Source organism: Catharus ustulatus, chromosome 1, assembly GCF_009819885.2.
Source record: "Catharus ustulatus isolate bCatUst1 chromosome 1, bCatUst1.pri.v2, whole genome shotgun sequence".
NCBI classification, from domain to species: domain Eukaryota; kingdom Metazoa; phylum Chordata; class Aves; order Passeriformes; family Turdidae; genus Catharus; species Catharus ustulatus.
In genome coordinates, this window is record NC_046221.1 from 60,828,295 (window position 1) to 60,847,785 (window position 19,491).

A 19,491-nucleotide genomic window follows, 5' to 3' on the forward strand; every position below is an offset into this window, starting at 1 on the left:
GGGAGCCAAAGCAGCTTCTCCCCTCTTACCGCAACATCCTGGCGGTGCGGGTGAAGGCATGAGGAGCTGGAGGGCCACCTGTGTTAGCCCACCTTGCATGGCACCGACATGTTGGCATGCTCAATATTTACAGCTGAACATGGGCAGCGAGTTGGCCTGACCTCACACAGACCCAGAGCAGCCTGGAGTTCCAAGATGCTAAGTGTGTTTTTATGTTGCCATTTCGTCTTTGCCTGTCTCTTTTCAGAGATGGTACAGCTCCTGATTTTCATCAATATTTAAAGACTGTGTTCCTGGAGCTCTCTCTCTCTCTCTCTCTAGGAAATTTGCATCTCCATCAAGAAACACCAGACTGGGAAGCTGCTAAAGGCAACTTTTGTTACCTAAAAATAATAATATTGCTCAGTAAAAAAGACCCAGAGTGTTCTTCTGGTTACATGGGCACTCCACCTCGATAACTGCCTTTTAGTAGAACATTAAATCACCACCGTTATTAAAGGTCAAATGTACCATAAAATTTCGAATTTCAGAAGAGATTTTCAAGCCACACACAAGAACAAAGGGTAATTTTAGGTATCAGTCAGGTTGTTCATATTGACTTTGTATGCTTGCTTAGCACAATGCTTCCAAACACTTTTGGAGAGTGGGACCCCAACACAGGAGCAGAATTACACATTGCACGTGCTTTTGTAACCACTGTTCTCAGGACACAACCTTTGTCTCATTTATGCTGTTATCTAGGCTGACGGAAATGGAAAACTTTGGAAACCACAGAGAAGGCTGGGAATCCAATGTTGAAACAGCTCTGCAGACATTTAAGTGTGTCACTCAGAAAGAACCTCCTATCACTTGTGTGCCACTTACTCCACTTAGCTGGAAGCAAATCTTGTACAATACCATAAACCATAAATAAACCATAGCTCAGGGAGATCATCCTTCAGCAGAGGGGCTGCCATTTCTGCTTTGTAAGGAGTGTTTGCAAGCTGCCCCTGCCAGAAGGAACTGCCGCAAAGCGACAAGCGTGAAGGCACATACACCACAGACTCCTTATACCATCTATAGCATGCTTTCTAGCAGTAAGATCCTGATTTCCATCACAAATTCAGTTTCTTATAAATCTGAAAATACAGTTAGCATTTTCAATAATTTAGACTGATCTCAAGGAGGTTAAGCATCATCGTTTATATGCAATATTATATGTTTAAAATATTTTAAAAGTACAGTATATTATACAGTATAAAGGCAATATTTTTTGTAGCATATATGGAGATAATGCTGACAGGTCTTTTTACATCAATTGCATTTGTTTACTTTGCCTCTTTCAAATGAAAAACTGGCAAAGTGAATGTTACATTTTCCCACTGTCAGGATTCAGCAAGCACTTCCCATTTAGAGCTTGCAGCACATAGTTTGAAGGTGCAAACAGTATCTCTGAGGTAGAACAAATACATAGAATTTATAGATAAATGCACTAATGCAGCATGTTCCACTGGATCACAAACCAGCTGTGCTAGGTGGTATCTTCAGCAATGTGGTCTAAAATGAGTACGTAAGTTTGATTCACATTTGAAAAAAACTGTGACAGCGTTAGAACGGTCGACAAGATGGTTCAAAAAACTTAGGCTGCTTGCAGTGGGCAGTGCAGGACTGCCCACTCACCTCACACCCCTTGTACTGCAGTAATGCGAACAGATTCACGCCAGAATGACTTCAAACAACCTTCTTGTTCTGCAAATCTGCCTCAGTAGCATCACCTACGCCAGCAGTAGAAATCCAGTTCACCTTCAAATAAGAAATACCGTAAATGCCCTTAGCTGTACAAAGCTCTGAATCCCATCTCTCACACACACACACTAACAATGACCTCAGAACCATAGTCAGTTTTAATTTTCAGACATACAGCCTCCAGAGACCACACTGACACCTTCTCAGATACCCTGAAAACAGTGCTTCAATCATATTACTTCAGGTATTTTCTAAAATGCTTAAATCTGCTAACAAAACACTGAGTAAAAGAAAACAGAGTGACAGACATGTAGGTAGTTGTTTCGGTATGGCAAGTTCCTGAGGAGTCCGTGGTGAGAAGAGATGGAAGAAGTCAAGCTGCCCAGGACAGGTATTATTGCCAGCACTACAGGGTTCAGAATGGTGCAGGATAAGGTAATAAACTTTCCTGCTCCAGAGTTTAACTGATTCAACAGAAACTGAAAAAACAATAAAATAAAGAGAAAGCTGAAGACATTACACTACAAAAAACAACATTGCCTTTCCTTGTCGCCTCAAGAACTGGCCCAGAGTGAGAGGCTGTTTGCCTGTATGGAGAGACTTTGCCCAGTGTCAGCTGAAAGCTTTCTTCACCTCTTCCTAGCACAGCAGTTTTGTATAAAAGACACATTAAGATTTCAAGACCACATTTTAATGGGATTGCTTGCTGGACTGAGGTTTGAAAAAGCAGGTTCAGTTTGCCTGTGGTTTTAAACTAAAGTAGGTCATCCTTCCTATTTAGTGCTCCTAGAAGCACGCCATTCCTGCTCCAGAATTTAAAAAAAAAAATAAAAAAAAAATAAGAAAAAAGATCTGCAGGTTATTTAAATAATTCCTCTCTTTTTACCATCAATATAGGAAATGTAAAAACAGGATAAACCCCGCAGTTTGAAAAACAAGTAATTCCTGCAACTCAGAGGCCCCACTGTGATATATTGATTGCACATAATACCCAAATTTAGTTTACATGATGAGCTGAAACTCTTCATGCCTATATTACCTGAAGTAAAAGAGGGAAAAAAAAATGAACAGTTTTTTATGTAAAGATCTTAGACTTTTTTACATAAGAATACATGAAAAACATAAGAATCATGGAATACAGAAACAACTAAATGCCTTGACAACCTTCTAAAGCTTAGATTTTAGGCCATGTATGGATGTGCTCTGTGATTTCAGCAGGATTTCCATGTTCAGAGCAAAGCATCTAGGGAGCATTCACATGTTCCAGACTGCACTCTATTCCAAAAGTGCTGAGCTGTGAGAATTTAGCACCTCTAAGCACCTCTTATTTTATATACCTAGCTCTGACAAGAAATGGAATATTCAATTATTAATATTCAATTTGTTTCCATACTAATTTCTACTACAGTAAATTGTGTTGATTTAAAAAAACCCACAAAACCCAAAGAACTGTACCCTATGTCATCAACACTGACACCTACCAAATAAAAATTAAACATTCCACAAGTGTCATGATGCAGGTCAAGGGGAAGCACACAGGTTTTATGAAATCATGGCAAATGCCTCTTCGCTCTCCCTGGAGGGAAGCTCCCCAGTCAAGGGTCCTCCACCAAGACACCCACTCCTAGTTTTACACCCAGCAGTGCAAAACGCTCCATCAAAGGACCCGAGTGCAAATCTATAGGAACTGGGATGTCTTGCTCATTCCTATCTGCTGTTCTTTGACCAGCAAGAGTATCCCAAGACCACTGGTGACTGTATATCATGCACATCATAATCTTCTCTTTCTGTTGTGCACAGCTATCCTTTTTCAACCCCAGCCAGAAGCTTCATTACAACAGAAAGTCTTTGCATTTGTCTCAGGGACGGGAAACAAATCATGTCTTCATTTTTAATGTAAATGTAAACATAAGCAAAAGGCACACAATGCTCTATTCCTTCTAGACTAAATAAAGCCAAAACTAATTTTAAGGGTTTTAAACAGTTCACTGTCAGTTATGTTCTAGAGGCTCTGACTTTCTTCTCAGAAATTAATTTTGGTTTTTGTTGACAGGCTGGCTGAGCAGTTTGGAAAATGCCAGGAAAGAATATATAGACTGTCTCCCATACATGGTTGTGTCTCTGAGAAATAACTGAGCTTGGAAAATCAGGGAGAAAGATACAAGAAGAGAAGTTGAAACACACACCATTGGGATTTTGGTATTGTTATTTTTTTTTCCTTTTACTTTTTTCTATTATTTCCTTAGAAGTAATAACACTGTTAGAATATATTTTCATACAAAATCTTACAGAGCTGAAGGCTGAGGCATATCTGAAGGAACATTCAAGGATGATTTTATAACCATTGTAACTCAGCTGACTCCACAGAGATTGGTGAGATAGCAACATAAACCTTCTGCAAGAGAAAGCAGAAAAGCCTATTTGAGTTCAGTCTGAGCACAGGATTTCTGATTGCACATGTGGGCTCTGATTGGTGCAGTTCTGAATCAGAGTTTCCTTACATGAAAACAAATTCATTGTCCTTCCTAGGTGCATGAATGACTGTCTTTATGGCTGAGCAAGACAGATCCTGGGATACTTCTTATATGAGAAATTCCATAAATCTCCATTCTGTGGAAAAATGCAGCACCACATAAACCAGAAGATATTACTATAGTAAATAGAATATTATTTGGTGGGACAAAATAAGTGCAATACATAGGATTTCTTATTATCCAGTCCTAATATTGGACTATATACATATCCAAGTATAATATTGGACTTTATACTATATATCCAAGTATAATTGTCCTAAAAAAAATCATAACGTATTTTCATTGTCTGAGTTCAACCTGCTATTGCATTCACACATATTTCTACCATAATAAATCATCCTATTTTAATCTTGTCATCTCTACAGCCCCAAGGCAACCCTAGTTCATGTATAGAACACTCACACCTCTTTCTCTGACACATCTCACAGCAGTTGCTACAAATTGAATAAAATGTGAAAGCAGGCACAGATAGTGCCTCGTGCTGTTCTACTTGACCTATTTCCCTCGGAGTGCCATGATGCAGAGCCCCAGCTTTCATTACTTGAGGAGAAAACCTAGAGAGTTTCTCCATCATGCATTCACTTTATTAGCACTACCTCCCTTACTCCCGGCTGGGAAGAAATACACAGTACATACTTCCACTCATTAATGAGGAATTTGGAGAAAATTTGTTGGTAGTTTGCCTGAAGAACACCACTGATTTTCACTGCCATTTAAAAAGGGAAGGAAGGAAAGAAAGGTGGTGTTTCAGAGACACCACTGCTTGGTTTTCCATCTCTTTCATAAATCTGTCTAGGGATTGCAAATGAATCCATTCACAAGGGCTCTTTCACTATTTGACCACATGCTTTCATGTCTTGGGATTCCCTCCAAATGATCTCAGTAAAAGAGACCAATTATTCCCCCACACGGGAATGAAATTACAGTTTGCATTTACAAGTGCATCAATTAAAGGTTTAATCGAGTTTATTGCACTTGCAGAAAGGAGATCATCTGCTCAGGTTCTGCTGGGCTCAAATGACAGAGAGTATCTCAGTGTGACAACTGATTGTAACTCTCATTTGAAAAAATTATGTTTCTCAAACATCTGAGACAGCACAAAAATAAAAACAGGGCACGGGTGGGAACAGTGGGTTGAAGATTTATCCTGGTAGCACTCACTATCTTTGTCTTATATCAAACAGCAGTGCAGGCTGCTGGGACAGGTGTGCTCAATCTCTGATTCACAGAGAATCAACCCAAATTTCAAGGAAATTCCTATTATTAAGAACAGTAAAGTGTGTATTTATGCATTAGTTAACATAAAATAATATCAATCCTCAAATGAAAATATAAATAATAGAAGAAAGGAAATATTATATTTTTAAATATTTACTTTTTATGAAAGGCTTTGCTCATCAAAAATTTCACTTTACAGAGTATGTAGCCATTCACATTTAATTGAATTGCTGTGAACACCTCTTACTATTTTTGACTCTAATAGTATAATGATCTGCATCTCATGGAAGTGTCAGTTAAATCTTACTCAGGATCTCTTCTTACCATCACTTATTTTTGCTCTAAATATAGAAAAGATCAAAAACAAAAAAGTGAGATAACAATAGTTCCCATAACAAATTTACTAGGTAGTAAATGATTCTGTGAGAGGGAAGTGAACAAATAATAGAGATGAGTAAAAGTGCTTTAAATAACCTAGATTAACTGATATAGACAGCTATTTTGTTGGTAGACATAGATATAAAATATTCCAAAAGTGAGCTATTTTTGTCATTGTGGCAGAGATTTCTAAATCAGAGGAAGGATGTGAGTAAGTGGATGACAGGCACAGCAGGTAGTGTACCACTGGCCCACATGCACTTGCCATTTACAACTACTATATCAGCTACTGAGTTGCAACCCAATTTCAAGTGGAATTTACTGCTTGATCTTACCAGGCATAGTACAGTGCTGCACTAGAAGTGAGATCTATCAGAAAATATGAAATTGCCCCTAGCCCAAAAGTCAGACCAAGATTACAAGTTCATAGTAAAGTCAGTGTTTGAGCTCACTGGAGGTAGGGGTTTTTTTGCACTGCTGCTGCAAGAGTGTCGTTTGCCTCAACCATACACTTGAGCCTCAAATAAATGTGAATTTCAAAACCAACGCTAAACAGAATAACCCAGAACAAAAATAATTATAATATAACATAACAGTAATTCCCCAAAAGTGCTTAAAGCACGTGTTGGAGGAAAAAAAATAATCCTAAATATTTAATCAAAAAACCAAAACCTGTTCACACTGTAATTAGGCAACTACTTTTAAGACAGTATTACCTCCAAATATTTTAAATTTGCTCTGCCCTCTATGTGTACGCCCCAATTCTTCGTCTGTCAGAACCATCACTGTTAACTTTTTGTCTACTCTTCAGAACACTGCTATTTTAATTCCGAATAAAGTAGAGGCCTATGACTGAGCTGGTGATGAAAGCTCAGTTCATAGTTTGAGACAGAAATGCTGTTTCTTAAATGAATAAATTTCCTTTAACAGATTCCTTGTCACATTTCTTCCTTTCTGGAAGAAATAAATAAAAGGATCCATCCTGGTTTTGGCTGGGATAGAGCTGATTTTCTTTCCAATTCAGTATGAGACTGATGTCAATAACACTCTGATGGCTCAGCTGTTGCTCTGCAGTGCTTGCCTTGAGCCAGGGGCTTTTCAGGCTCCTCTGCTCTGCCAGTGAGGAGCTGCACAAGGACCTGGGAGGGAGCATGGCCAGGACAGCTGACCCAAACTGGTCAAAGGGATATTCTGGGCCACAGAACATCATGTGCAGTATGAAAACCGGGGAGAATTGGCTGGGAGGGGCTGATCACTGCTTGGAGATGGGCATCAGTCAGTGGGTGGTGAGCAATGGGGTTGTGCATCACTTGTTTCTATTGGGTTTTATCACTCCTTGTCTCTCTTTTCGATTGCAGCTGTCAGTAGTAGTAGCAGTATATTTTATTTTGTTTCCATTAATAAACTGTTCTCATCTCAACCTACGAGCTTTGCCTCTTCTTTCCAATTCTCTTTCCACTGGGATGAGGCTAGAGGGTAGCAGCTACATGGCTTTTACTTGCTGGCTGGGGTTAAGCCACAACAGACATTTTTGGTGCCCAATGTAGCACCCAGAGGATTTAAATAACAAAGATCTGACTAGAGCTTGTTGAAACAAATTACTTTAAGGACCCGTTTAATTGGCGTAATTATCTGGTCACCATGTTGTTTCATTTGTTCCCTGCAAGTGTGTTCACAGGCACGTTACAGAACACTTCTTCTGGATGCACACGCTCCCCGTGGTGATGCTGATCGTCAATGGGGTCTGGGCTAAAGTTACAACTCAGTTGTTCTTTGCAGGAGTGGTTTATGACATGATAGAATCGTTGGTGAGAAACCAAATCCTGTCCGTGTGCTTGGCGCTGCATCGCTGAACCTCGGGAGCCATCTGGTGGGAACTGTTCACAATCGCACCTCTTAGCTGCTGCTCGTAGCCTCAAAAGGACCTTCATTTCCTGAGCATTTCTTTAATTTGTGCGTTTTGCTGAGTATGAACGTGGCAGTTTGCGAGATGAGCTCAGAAAGCCCAAGTGGGAGATTGCTCTTCAGGCAAACACTCCTAAGTGTTACTTTCATCAAATCCATATGTGTAGGAGATGGGTAGGGATGTTTTCTGCAATACTAACACATAGATTTACTTTTCTCAAATATCTTTTTTCTGGAACCTAAAAAATTTTAATTAATTGATAGTGAGCTTCCATTAAACGTCAAAGATGCTGATCTTCCTTAAAAAACTATGGAATAATGTGCTGTTCAAACAGTAAGTGAGAAGACTCAGGCAGGAAAGCATTAATATTATCTAGATATCACATTAATGAGTTTCCTTAATCAAAGAAATCCTTTGAAGATAATTTTCTTCACGAGATAAGAAAAAGTAATTGCCGGCATGGAGAGGATGTGGGTCACAGCAGAAAGGATGCCACGCTCTACCAGGGAGAGACACTCCATAGAAACAGTCTGAACTGCCATTCCTGCAGTCCCCTGCAAAAAACCAGCAGAATGAATCATATGCAGTAATTAAACAATTAAGCCACCACTTTAATAATACAGGTAACTACAGGACAGATCTGATGTTAAAGTAGCAATTTCGTTCTCTAAAATGCCACTCACAAATTTAAGCTAATCTTTAAGGTCACAAATCAAAGTGTTGATTTTTTTCATACCTTCTTCTCCACTTGCCTGAAGTGTGACTGTTCATGCATCTAGAGCTCTCATTCTGTCACATCCTCTGTTAATTCACAATAAACATTTTTGCCATCCATGCCAGGCACCCCCACCATCTGATCACATTGAGAAAATCCAATTGCCTACATTTGTTTTTTCAAATTTCTTGTCCTCGTTTAAAACATCCTTCAAAGCCCTCCCTGACTCTGCCTTCTGCTGACACCTTTATACACTTGCATTTCTATGCTAGACCTCCTAATTCCCCCCCAGACAAGGGATATGGAGGAAGATCAAGGCTTTCCTGACTGTATGAGCCAAGAGAACTTAGAGCCACAGAGGTCACTGCAGCCTTGGTCAGGTGTGGTAAGATGATGCACCCAAGCTGCCTGTTGAGGTGTCCTCAGCTCCTCTGCTCTACTCTTCCGCTCCCTCCCAGGGGAGGCCATGCAGCAGATGCGCCCCAAGAGGCAGCATGTTAACTGGCCCCCTCACTGCAATTAAGAAACCAGTTGGGCCCCAGCCAAATTGCTCAAGAGAAGTTCTGCCCTCAGCAGAGCAGAGCAGAGGTGTTGCTCCATCCTGCAGGTGCCTCAGAAATAGGAGGATCAAGTAGGGTTGCTGCAAGGTAGGTGATTTTTCTACTAGTCAAAGGACAGCAAGGAAAATGGGGCATTTAATTCTTCAGAGGGCTTCCAGATGCTTCCCATGTGTGTTGGAAATAAACACTGATTGAGGAACTTTTCATTAGATGTGCATGGTGCCTGTAGCTCTGGGAAGGCAAAAGATAATGCTGGTTTACATTTTCTTCCAAATCTACCAGGCCAGCTAAACACGCAGCCACTCCCTTGCCTGGTTTTATCAAAATGGGCTTAGCACAATCTAACCGAGACAGGAAAAGGAAAGGTTAACCTGGACTTAACCTGGAGACTGTGTTCACAGAAACAGGCTCGAGGACAAGTACATGTGCCTTTATATTCGGAGCTCCAATGGAATGAATCTCAGGCTCAACTGAAACCAATTTGATGGTGACTGAAATACACAGATAGAGAAAAAAAATCTTAACACTTCTCAACACAATCTGGAAAGATTATTTAATTCTCAAAGTATTAAAAAGGTAACTGAAAAGTAACTGAAATTTTTCCATTAAATGAGTATCTCTGAACATAAATAGCACCAAGGTAAACAGAGTGTAATAAAATCAGATCAAAGCATATGGTTGAGCAGTCTCCTCTGTATAATGTTCTACATGGTAGTGCTTCCCTGTAAGACCATTAACACCATTGACTTAACTAACTCATTTAACTTAGTGGCTTGGAATAAATGTCATCTTCCTGAACTACGATGCTAAAACTTCATGCATTATTCCACCCACATTTCTTGTCTTTACAGGCAACAGTTACACACTGAATATATAAATGAGTAAATTGATTTAGCCTAGTAGTAATGTAAGGAAATACTAACAAGTTAATTTTTGTTTCCCCCTTGTTGAGGAGGTAGGTTTTGAGCTTGTTCTCACATGATATCCAGGAATCAGGCATTATGAACCTAATCTTGAATTATCCTAAAGCACAGCATCATAATAGAGGAAGTGGCCAAGACTCACTACATATTCCTTTAAAAATGAAATATGAAAAATCAGCACTGGACTTAAATATTTAAAGAACTTCATGCAGCAGTCACACTGTTTTGAGGTCACATCAATGTTCTTCAATGTACATGTTGCACTGGTGAATGGCTGCCCCTATATACACCATGCCAATATATCAAACTTCTGCAGAAACAGCAGAAAAAAACACTTTGAAAGACACAAAGTATTCCAAGTGGAAATAGCACTTTATGTTGGTTTATGAAAAAGAATGAGAACTTAAAAGAATGAGTGAGGATCAATACCGACTACACACAAAAGAAGAAACGTGTGGTACCATGGGGCATTTTTCAAAGTAGGTCATGTATCAATGACAAGCACACTTTGCCTTCCAAAATGTGCTCTGCCACTGTGTATCTTGGCCAGTGATGCATGAAAAGCAGTCTGGTGCTTGCCCTGCACTTGTATTGGACACAGGGAGAGCTGGGAAGCAGCACCAGTGAACAGTGCAGCAAGCTGGGAGCCGTCCAAGCACAGGCTCTTTGCACAAGGAAGAACCTCTGGGGAAGTGGAGCCAAGGGAGTAGCAGAGCTTGCTTCTATTCCAAGCTTGTAATGGGCAGGAAAGCCAAAATATCAAACCACTGAAGAAAATAAAAAGAAGTAAGCAACGAAAAAGAACTACAACTTTTATTTAGCATTAACAAAGCTTTATAGTTCTGCTTCATTAGGAGCAGGTTAGGTAGTGCCCAAAATAAAAAGTAAAATAATGAGAAGCATAGCCAAGGTTATCTTTCGGTCTGTAAAAACTTCTACAGCAAACAAAGAAAACTCTAACAAGTATGTTGTATGGTGGATCTCAGGCTAAGAGAAACCTTCAGTCCAGTGAAGAAGAGCACGGAAAAGGGAAAGGAAGGAGCTTAGTGCATGATTTCCCACAGTTCATAGCAGAGGCAATAGAAGCAAAAAAGCACTTCTGACTGAAAGACTGAGAAGGAAGAAAAAAAATTACCACCACCTTCAGTATGGATTCTCAGAACAGATATGTGCCTTTAGATGTTTAAATATTCTCAGTTCTAGAATTTAAAATATTTTAAGGTTGAGAACAAAGTGGTGATTTGATCATCTTCCACAGAGAGAAATAATTTATCTTTTTTCTGGATAGACAAAGGTGTTCCCCTCAAAATCCTATGATCCTATGTTGCATAAAGTCTGCACATTCCACTTGAGATTAAAACTATCTTTAGGATTATTTTGTAAAAGTTTATTAGGTAAAATTAAGCAATATCAATGCTGTACCTTAGACAACAAACTATCTTTAACCTTAGTACCTAAAAGAATGATAGAGAAGGTCATGCTGGGTGCTGTTGAAAGAATTTTAAAAAATAATGTAATCATCAGTCACAGACAATATGTCTTCTTCAAAAGTAAAGCTTGTTTGTTAGGCATAAGACTATTTTAAAAACCCCTACAAAATAATGCTTCCAGTTGCTGCTTTTAGGATTAACCAGCTTTGAATCTCTGGTCACACGTTCACTGAAGCAGGGTGTTAAATTTCCATAATAAATTATTATCCTACACACAATAATTTTTACACAGGGTATGTTTACTTTAAGGTAGTATGGAGAAAAGCATCAGGTAGAATGTTCCTTCCCTTGTTTCTTTGCAAGGTAGTTCATGCAGTCCTGCTCTATTGTTGACTGATGCATATCTCAAGGAGAGAAAGAGGAGCTTTGTAAAGCAAAGTTCATACTTGTTCAGAAGAATTGACCTATAGTCCATAACTTTTGAGTTTAAGAGTATTAATTTAAAAGGTGTAGGATTATATTGGGAAGCTTGTTTCAGTTTCATGTAAGACAACTTTCTTGCAACAGTAGTGTTTATTTGCCTTTTTTCTACTGATAGGCTTTTATGTTGTTGAGACAGCTGTGTCCAAAAAGCTGCTGTGCTGCTTCTTCCACAGCAAAAATCTTACTATCATCTTTTTTCCTTTTGCTTTTATCAACTTCTCTGTGTGTGGCTGAAACATAGCATGACTTAAATTATGAAGAGACCAGATGTAGCAAAGGTCATTTATAAAGACTTCTTACCTGTTCTTCATTTTCATGAAGTTTGTCAAAGGAGAATATTTATTTCCTATGTACTAGGTATTTCACTGAACTCAGTACAGTTACTGAATAGGGGAGTTTAGAAATTTCAACAGCAGGAAGCTCGTCTGGCAATTCTTACCCTGCAAGCAACTGTTGATGAACAAAATATGTCCCAGTAAAAGAAAATAAAATATGCTAATGAATAAAAAAATACAATATAGTGAATAAAATATGGTACTGAATAAAACATGGTGAATAAAATAGAAATTTAACAGTCTCTTTTTTTATATTGGAACTAAAAAACCAGCCTTTAGCTTCTCTGTGATACTCATTATTGCATTTTGTTTGTTTAGAACATTTGCTTGAATATGGTGAGAATGGTTTTGGTTTTATCCTGGTTTTGTTTTTTCCAAGGTTTTTTTTCTATGTGTATTTCATACATGTGTCTTTCACAAATAAACCTCAAGGGACTTGGAGTATTCTTTTTCAGACACTTAAAGGAACATCATGAGCAGATGTGGTAGGAGGAATTGAACACAGCTCCATTCACAACACATCAGACATCTTCACTCCATTGACAGCTGTGTGGTTTTAGTGTTGTGGTAACTCCTGTCCTGTCTCTGTCTGGACAGCAATAACTGGAGCTTAGAAGACTGTCTCCACCTTAAGCTGGTATGTAGTCAAGGTTTTATACAGCTTTCTGGATAGACAGTACAAATGGATCTACTCAGGTCTGAACCCAGTGAAGCTGCCAATAGTCCCATAAGGAAGAAGAGGGAACACCAAACAGGATTCAGTCTGTATCTGGGTGAACTTGCAAAGTATAAGGTAACTTTATATGGTTAGGTCATTGTAGCATTAATTCTTCTCTAACAGCTGCATTCCAAGTCCCACACACATGGAAAAAGGAAGAAAGAGCAGGTCCAAACCATAATCATGCTGCTGGGGCAGAAGACATGCAAGAACCCTTCTGAGAGAGGGCAGAAATCCTTGTTGCGGTATGTCAGGCAAACACCAAAATGCTAAAGCTTGACCTGTATTTAAAACCAACTGTAACAACCATAATTAAGAGAGAAACTAAAGAGAAGAAGGTGGGATATCTGAGAGCTAAAGCTCTAAAATAGTCATAACAGTGACCCTCACACAAAAGCTACATGCTTCTGCTGGCCCACGAGCCAGCATATAGACATGAGACTGAAAACGGAAGAAAGGCAGGAGTTTGTGGGGTTCAGAAAATGGAGGAAATAAAGGGGTGAACTACGACAAGAAGAAACCAGAAGGACAGCTACATAGATTGCAGACTTTATAAGTCATCTAATTATTCTGAAATAAGAGCTGTCTATTTTGTGTGTACTGAAAAAAAGGCAAGGACTGGCTGTTGTAGTGCAACATGTTCCAAAATGCCAGCCTTCACCTCGAGGTACAGCCTGTTAGATTAGAAGGGGGAGGAATCACTACACTTTTACAGCTATGGTACAGTGCCCTGTCCCATAAGTGCCAGCAAAAGTGGCACTACTCATCCCAAAGAGGTAGACATGGGGCATAGCAAAATTCGAGTAACTTATATCTGACTAAGAAGTCATGGGTCAGGTCTGGAACTGACAAAATGGCAAGGTCAGAGGGAAGAAAAGGTAGGGTAGAGGCAAGGATAAAGGAGCAGGTGGAATTCTGTCCAAATATAAGCAAGGTCACATGGGATCCAATTCTGTCATTTACTATTCACAATCCTTATCTTAGTAACTCAGATTATATTTTATGTTTTAAGTGCTATGTAAACATACACACGTCATGACCATTCACTTTCAATTTTACCATCATATGTTTAATCAATAAAACATGTTAGAATGTAAGATGACTTTAAAAAATTATTTAAATGCATTATGTGGAACCTGTAAGCTCTCCTTAGTACTCAGTCCATTAATTTTTGTTTCATTTTGGGGTTTCTTTTAATAAATTAGATTAAGAGTTGCTTGCATATTCCTACTGTAGATAAACAGAAAGCTTGACAAATCAGCACTGCCTAAATGAAGGAAGTTTTTTCCTTACCCTCAAATGATGAGGCCCAGCATTATTTCAAATAAACTGTCCTGGTTATCTTTATGATGATCCTCAATATTACAATGACACCTTCAGCTCCTGCTACAGACATTCACTTTCAGTCCTGTTTGATCATGTTTTCACAAACTGTTAAAGTATATTTAATGGCAGGATATTGTACATTAAGCTGGGTGGGGTTTTTTGTTTTTTGTTTTTTGGGGTTTTTTTGGTTTGGTTTGGTTTGGTTTGGTTTGTTTTTTTTAAATTATCTAGAAGCTAATCAAGACTCTAATTTTACAGCTGAGTAGCACTTGTTTACCACTCAGGGCCTATTTATAGTACTCTCCCCAGATGTGTGTCTTGTGGCCCTTACTGTCCTGACATCCAGTTGGCCCCTTTCCCTATGCTACAATGCTACATGTGTGGAGTCTAGGGTCACTCTAATACTTTCCTTGCACTAAAGCTTGACAAATAAATGTGATTTTTCCTGATACTGGTTGCAAGTCTGTAGAGAACATACAGTCCTGATGGAAGGCTGGCAGTGTTTTACACATGTGAACTTCTAGTTACTCAGCAACCAGCCTTGTCTCTTTCCCATATTTTTTTAAATTGCCATTGGATTAATATTTTTTTGCATGTCTTTTCAACACTAGTCCTTTTTTCCAGTATTACCACTGTCCTAGACTTTCTTTAAAACAGCTGAAAGGAGCAGGGTACATTCTACCAGCCAAGAGGCTGATTCCAGGAAGGTAGTATCTTGAGGTACTGACCAGCTGACAAGAGAGGCATGGATGTGCAGCACTGTCCTGGTCTGCCTTTCTAAAATATACATTATACAAGAACATATACATTATACAAGAAAATATACAATATACAAGAACATCAGCAGAGTTCCCACAGACTGCTTAATATTGCTGGGTAAGTGAGATGAGATCCCTTGCTGTCAGCCAAACATTTGGTTTGCTGCCTCTTCCCTATGGAATTTTATTCCTCATCAAGGGCAATGTATAAGACAAATTCTGTTTATTGCACTTGCCTCTGCCAAAGAAAGAGGCACAGGGATATGGAAGCTGCTATACATCCTTCATTATTGGGAATATACTGCATAAAACACAGATTGGTGAATTCAGGTCATGAGCAGGAAAAAAAAATCAGTTTAGGGAGCCACACATGAGGATGTGTGCACAATCTTTTGAACATCCTGCTGGACTTGGGAAGGACTTCCCTGTTTTATCTGCAGGGCTACCAGGCCAGCTGACAAATCTAAGGGAACCTGTATAAGAAATCAGCCAAGCTTAAGCACCTATTTTATTTGCTGAGAAAAAGTGCATGTGTATAAAATAATGTGCTCTTAAGGGTCCTTTCCTTTTAAGCAAGTAGCACTTGCATAAGGTGTGTGCAATAGATAGAGCATAAGTTACAATACCTCAGGTGATTAGAGGCTATTCAAACAATAGTAAATTCAGCTGAAAAACTAAAGAAATTCACAAGTGATGATTGAAGGCGCAGTTCTACAAAAGACTAAATTAAGTTCTGACTTGGCAAATCATCTCATCACTACTTTAACTCATTTTGTTAAATGAAGTAGTGAACTTCTCTAAAGTCTCTTTGAAGGACTTGATCAAGTAAGCTCCCAGTTCATTGTTTGTCTCCTGAACAGCTGCATCATAACTTCCAAAGAGCGGTGTTGAAGCCTTCACATCCTCTCTATTTGCTTGGAGTAAAATGAGGTTAATCTCCTCTGCAACCCTTTCATATTTTTGGTGATCAAATCTGCAAAGACCGGCATCATCAATGGGGTATGTGATGCCAATAGGGTAGCAATCCCTTGGAACTGGGAACTCCACATTTTTCAGCATTGGCAGTTCACAGAGAAATGTGAAAAGGTGTTTAAGTGCTTGGGATGACAGTGGGTTTCCAATAAACTTAAAATCCTGTAGTTTCTGACAAGGGCTTAAACCTAAAATCAGCATGTTGACATGAGTGTCCTGGATGTTACAGTCCTCCAGGGTAAGACTCCTAAGCACCGAAGAGCAGTGGCTGAGGAGCTTAAAGAATGTTGATGGGTAAAGCTCAGGTATATCATGACCGCTCAAGTCCAGGGCTTCCAAGTGATTGGCATGGAAGCTATTGGCTAAAAAGGCCATATCAGCGTGGTTCAAGGAGCAGTTAGAAACATCCAGCATCTTCAGTGGAGTTTTTAGTGGGCTGCAGAATTAAAGAGAAAAAAAGTTTTATGGTACAAAATGTTGAAAAGCTACATTTACAAAATTTCATGCATCTAGCCACATTACGAATGCAGCCATCTACCACACTATTTTTTTGAGCCTCTCTTGAAAATAGGAGCATGTGCCAACAATAGCAAGTACAATAATTTCATGACCATAAGGCGCACCGGACTATAAGGTGCACTTTTTTTTTGCAGCGAGGCTCCGCCCCCAGCTCCCCCAACATGGTTGCTGGCTGAGGCCCCGCCTCAACCCGGCAGCCATGGGCCCCTGGGCCCACCTGGACCCAGGAGGGGCGGTGCCACAGGCCCCCGGGCCCGCCTCCACCTGGCTGCCGTGGCACTGCTGGCTTCCCCCGTGGCTCGCGTCTCGCACTTCCGGGGTGGCAAATGTCGCAACTTTGTACATCATATAAGGCACACCGGACTATAAGGCGCACTTCCAGGTTCGGGGGAAAATTTTAGTCAAAAGGGTGCACCTTATAGTCATGAAATTACTGTATATTTTCCTCCTGAAATTAGTTCCATTAATTATCTCCTTCTTTGCATGACTCCACTGTGCTATTTAAATGGGGATTAATTTATTAACATTCTGTGTATCTATTTTTTAAGCAGTTATATGTTGCCAGGTGTCTGTGACTTGCTGAATTGAAAGCAGATCACCACTGCCATAAGAGCATTGGTACCTCCTTCTTGTAGAAAGCTTCTATTATTCCAGAGATTTAGATAGTTTCCATTAAGGAAGGATTAATTCCAATATGGAAGCAAATCAGTATTCTGACAGGATATCTGCATTTGTTTCTAGCTGATTTTCTTCTGCTACATTTTTAAATGCCCAAGAGGTTTACACATTGTAGTGTTCTGGAGTTGCAAAGAGACCTTCTGATGAAGAAGGCTGGAAGAAGCGTAACTGAGATTACACTCAGATATTCACATTAAATATAAAATAATTCTGACAAATGAAAATCAAGAGATTGGTTTCAGTCTTACTACATCTTAGTGCAACTTCTGCCACAGGGCTCACCTGGATCAAGCTTAGAAACCTGCAATTCATTTTAATTGCATCAATCAATATATGCAGTAGGCTACTCATAAATTTTAAATAAAATGACTTCTTGTATGGGAAGAATTTTAGACCAAGGTGACTTGACTGCGTGAAACTTTTATCTGCATTTTTAAAAAAAATGCTCTGAAAAGCTTACAATTAACTTATTTCCTGTTCCAATATGAATACTGCTTACTGGTAGTTTGCTAGCTTTCTGCAAATTGCAAATTGTCCACAGGAATTCATAATGAATATTCACATATACGCTTAATATGCAGTACAGAAAAACATCAGACCTCTCTTGTCTTGACATCAAGAGATATAACAACTGAAATCAAAGTCTCAAATTAAAATCTACTATTCCCTTGCCCTCCTTAAAACACAGTATCTGTGGGAAAGTATATTTACTGACTGTTCTTTGGAGGACAAAAATTCACTAAAGATACTCACAAAAATACTTGGAATATGACTCGGGACTTGCACAAAAGGCCAATGCAAGCTGATTAATACATAAGTTCAAATAAAAAATGTCTGGGTATACCAATTTCTTATGTGATAGCTAAAAGTATATTCTCACCAGATGGACTCTGGAAGACTAATCAAAACAGGCAGTTTTTTCAAAGTGTATTAGGTACATATTGGTTGCTAATTCTCCCCAACAAATAATCTTTCCCAGCTTCCTACTGCCCCTTCCCACACACACCCCAAGATATACTCACTTCCCTTACTCTCAGAAATTCCCAGCTCGCTAGTGGCACAAAATGCACTTTCTTACAGTGCAACTGAAAGCAGAATGACCACATTACCTGAGAAGTTTCTGTATTCTTCCAGTGAGGACAGAAAATGATATACTCAGCTCAGTGAGCTGTGTCATTTCACCCATCTTTTCTCCAATGTTAGTAAGCATCTGTTCATCTGTCGCTGTGAACCTCCTCACATTAAATGTTCGTGCTGGCAAGGTCAAGGACATCAATAGAGGGAAGTGAATACTGTTGAAGAGCATTTCCAAGTGCTCCATTTCCAAGTGAACATTATGAACTATTTCCAGTTTGCGCAACGAGGAGGGATCAGTGAGCTTTATGATATAGAAGAATTTCTGCAAGGTCAGGTTGTCAGATCTGAATGCCACACAGCAGATTTTCAGTGGACAACTGCATTTCTTCAACAGGGCCTGTACAACCAGCTCATAGTTCCGCTCTGTAACAAACAAGTCAATTAGCACATTGATACTGATTTCAAAGGTACCTGGATTGCACTGTGCTTGTTGCAGGTAAACCAGCAGTTCTGAACAAAGCTTAGAGAGCCGCTGTGTCCTGGCCCACCTGCCCATTGTCTTCTTGCACTTACAAAACTGAACTTCAACATCTTTTATACCTGTCAGGTCGACCACTTTCAACTTTTTCATGTAGGGAGAAGACTGATTCAGCACATAGTCTCTCAGCCCTGTCAGACAGTTTTCCAAGCACACTGAGCATGTTCTACGGCTCAGGTCTTCCTGGTAGTCCAGAGTAGCTCCTAAAAGTTTTCCCATGTTAAAATCAAAAAGTGGCCAGTTCTCTACCAAGTCGTGAATCACTTCCCCTTGCTCCAGTAAATAGCTGGCTTTAAAAAGAAGTGGAAAAAGATCATGGGCAACAGCACCAAGACTCTTCCTGGCAAACTCTGCATTTGACACAAACGCTTCGGCGCTAATGAATCGGAGAGACTTCATTGTCGTCCTGGACTCCTTACCGTCATGGAGAGTGACTTCTATATTTAACTAAACTGGTTGCTTACAACCTTCTATTTTTATCTTCAGCTGCTGTTTGCTGCTAGCGGAAGCCTGGGAAGCCAGAGTGAACAGTCACATGCTGCCTTCTATTTTAGAACTATACGGTGAGTCTGCAGTAATCATCTGTGAGATCTTTAGTCAGAGAGCTTTTAAGCCCTCATATTCATATCAAAGATAAATCAAGTAAATACAGACTTCTACCCAGAAGGAACAGTAAGATCAGTGGAGCACACATACAC

The 19,491-nt window shown here is 39.5% G+C and overlaps 1 protein-coding gene across 1 annotated transcript; it reads right to left on the minus strand.

The window, feature by feature from the left end:
* Nucleotides 1-15,771: 15,771 nt before the first annotated feature.
* LRRC14B (leucine rich repeat containing 14B) lies at nucleotides 15,772-19,192 on the minus strand. Its single transcript, XM_033076317.1, has 2 exons — nucleotides 18,288-19,192; nucleotides 15,772-16,417 (listed from the first exon to the last, which is right to left on the minus strand). The coding sequence occupies exons 1-2, from the start codon at nucleotides 19,190-19,192 to the stop codon at nucleotides 15,772-15,774; spliced, it is 1,551 nt and encodes a 516-aa protein (XP_032932208.1).
* Nucleotides 19,193-19,491: the final 299 nt, after the last annotated feature.

What these genes read in the sequence shown, in the direction of transcription:
- LRRC14B (XM_033076317.1), bottom strand. Translation starts at nt 19,192, where the DNA reads ATGAAGTCTCTCCGATTCATTAGCGCCGAAGCGTTTGTGTCAAATGCA. An exon ending in AGAATACAGAAACTTCTCAG is followed by an intron (nt 16,418 to 18,287) that starts GTAATGTGGTCA and finishes TTAATTCTGCAG; the next exon opens with CCCACTAAAAACTCCACTGA.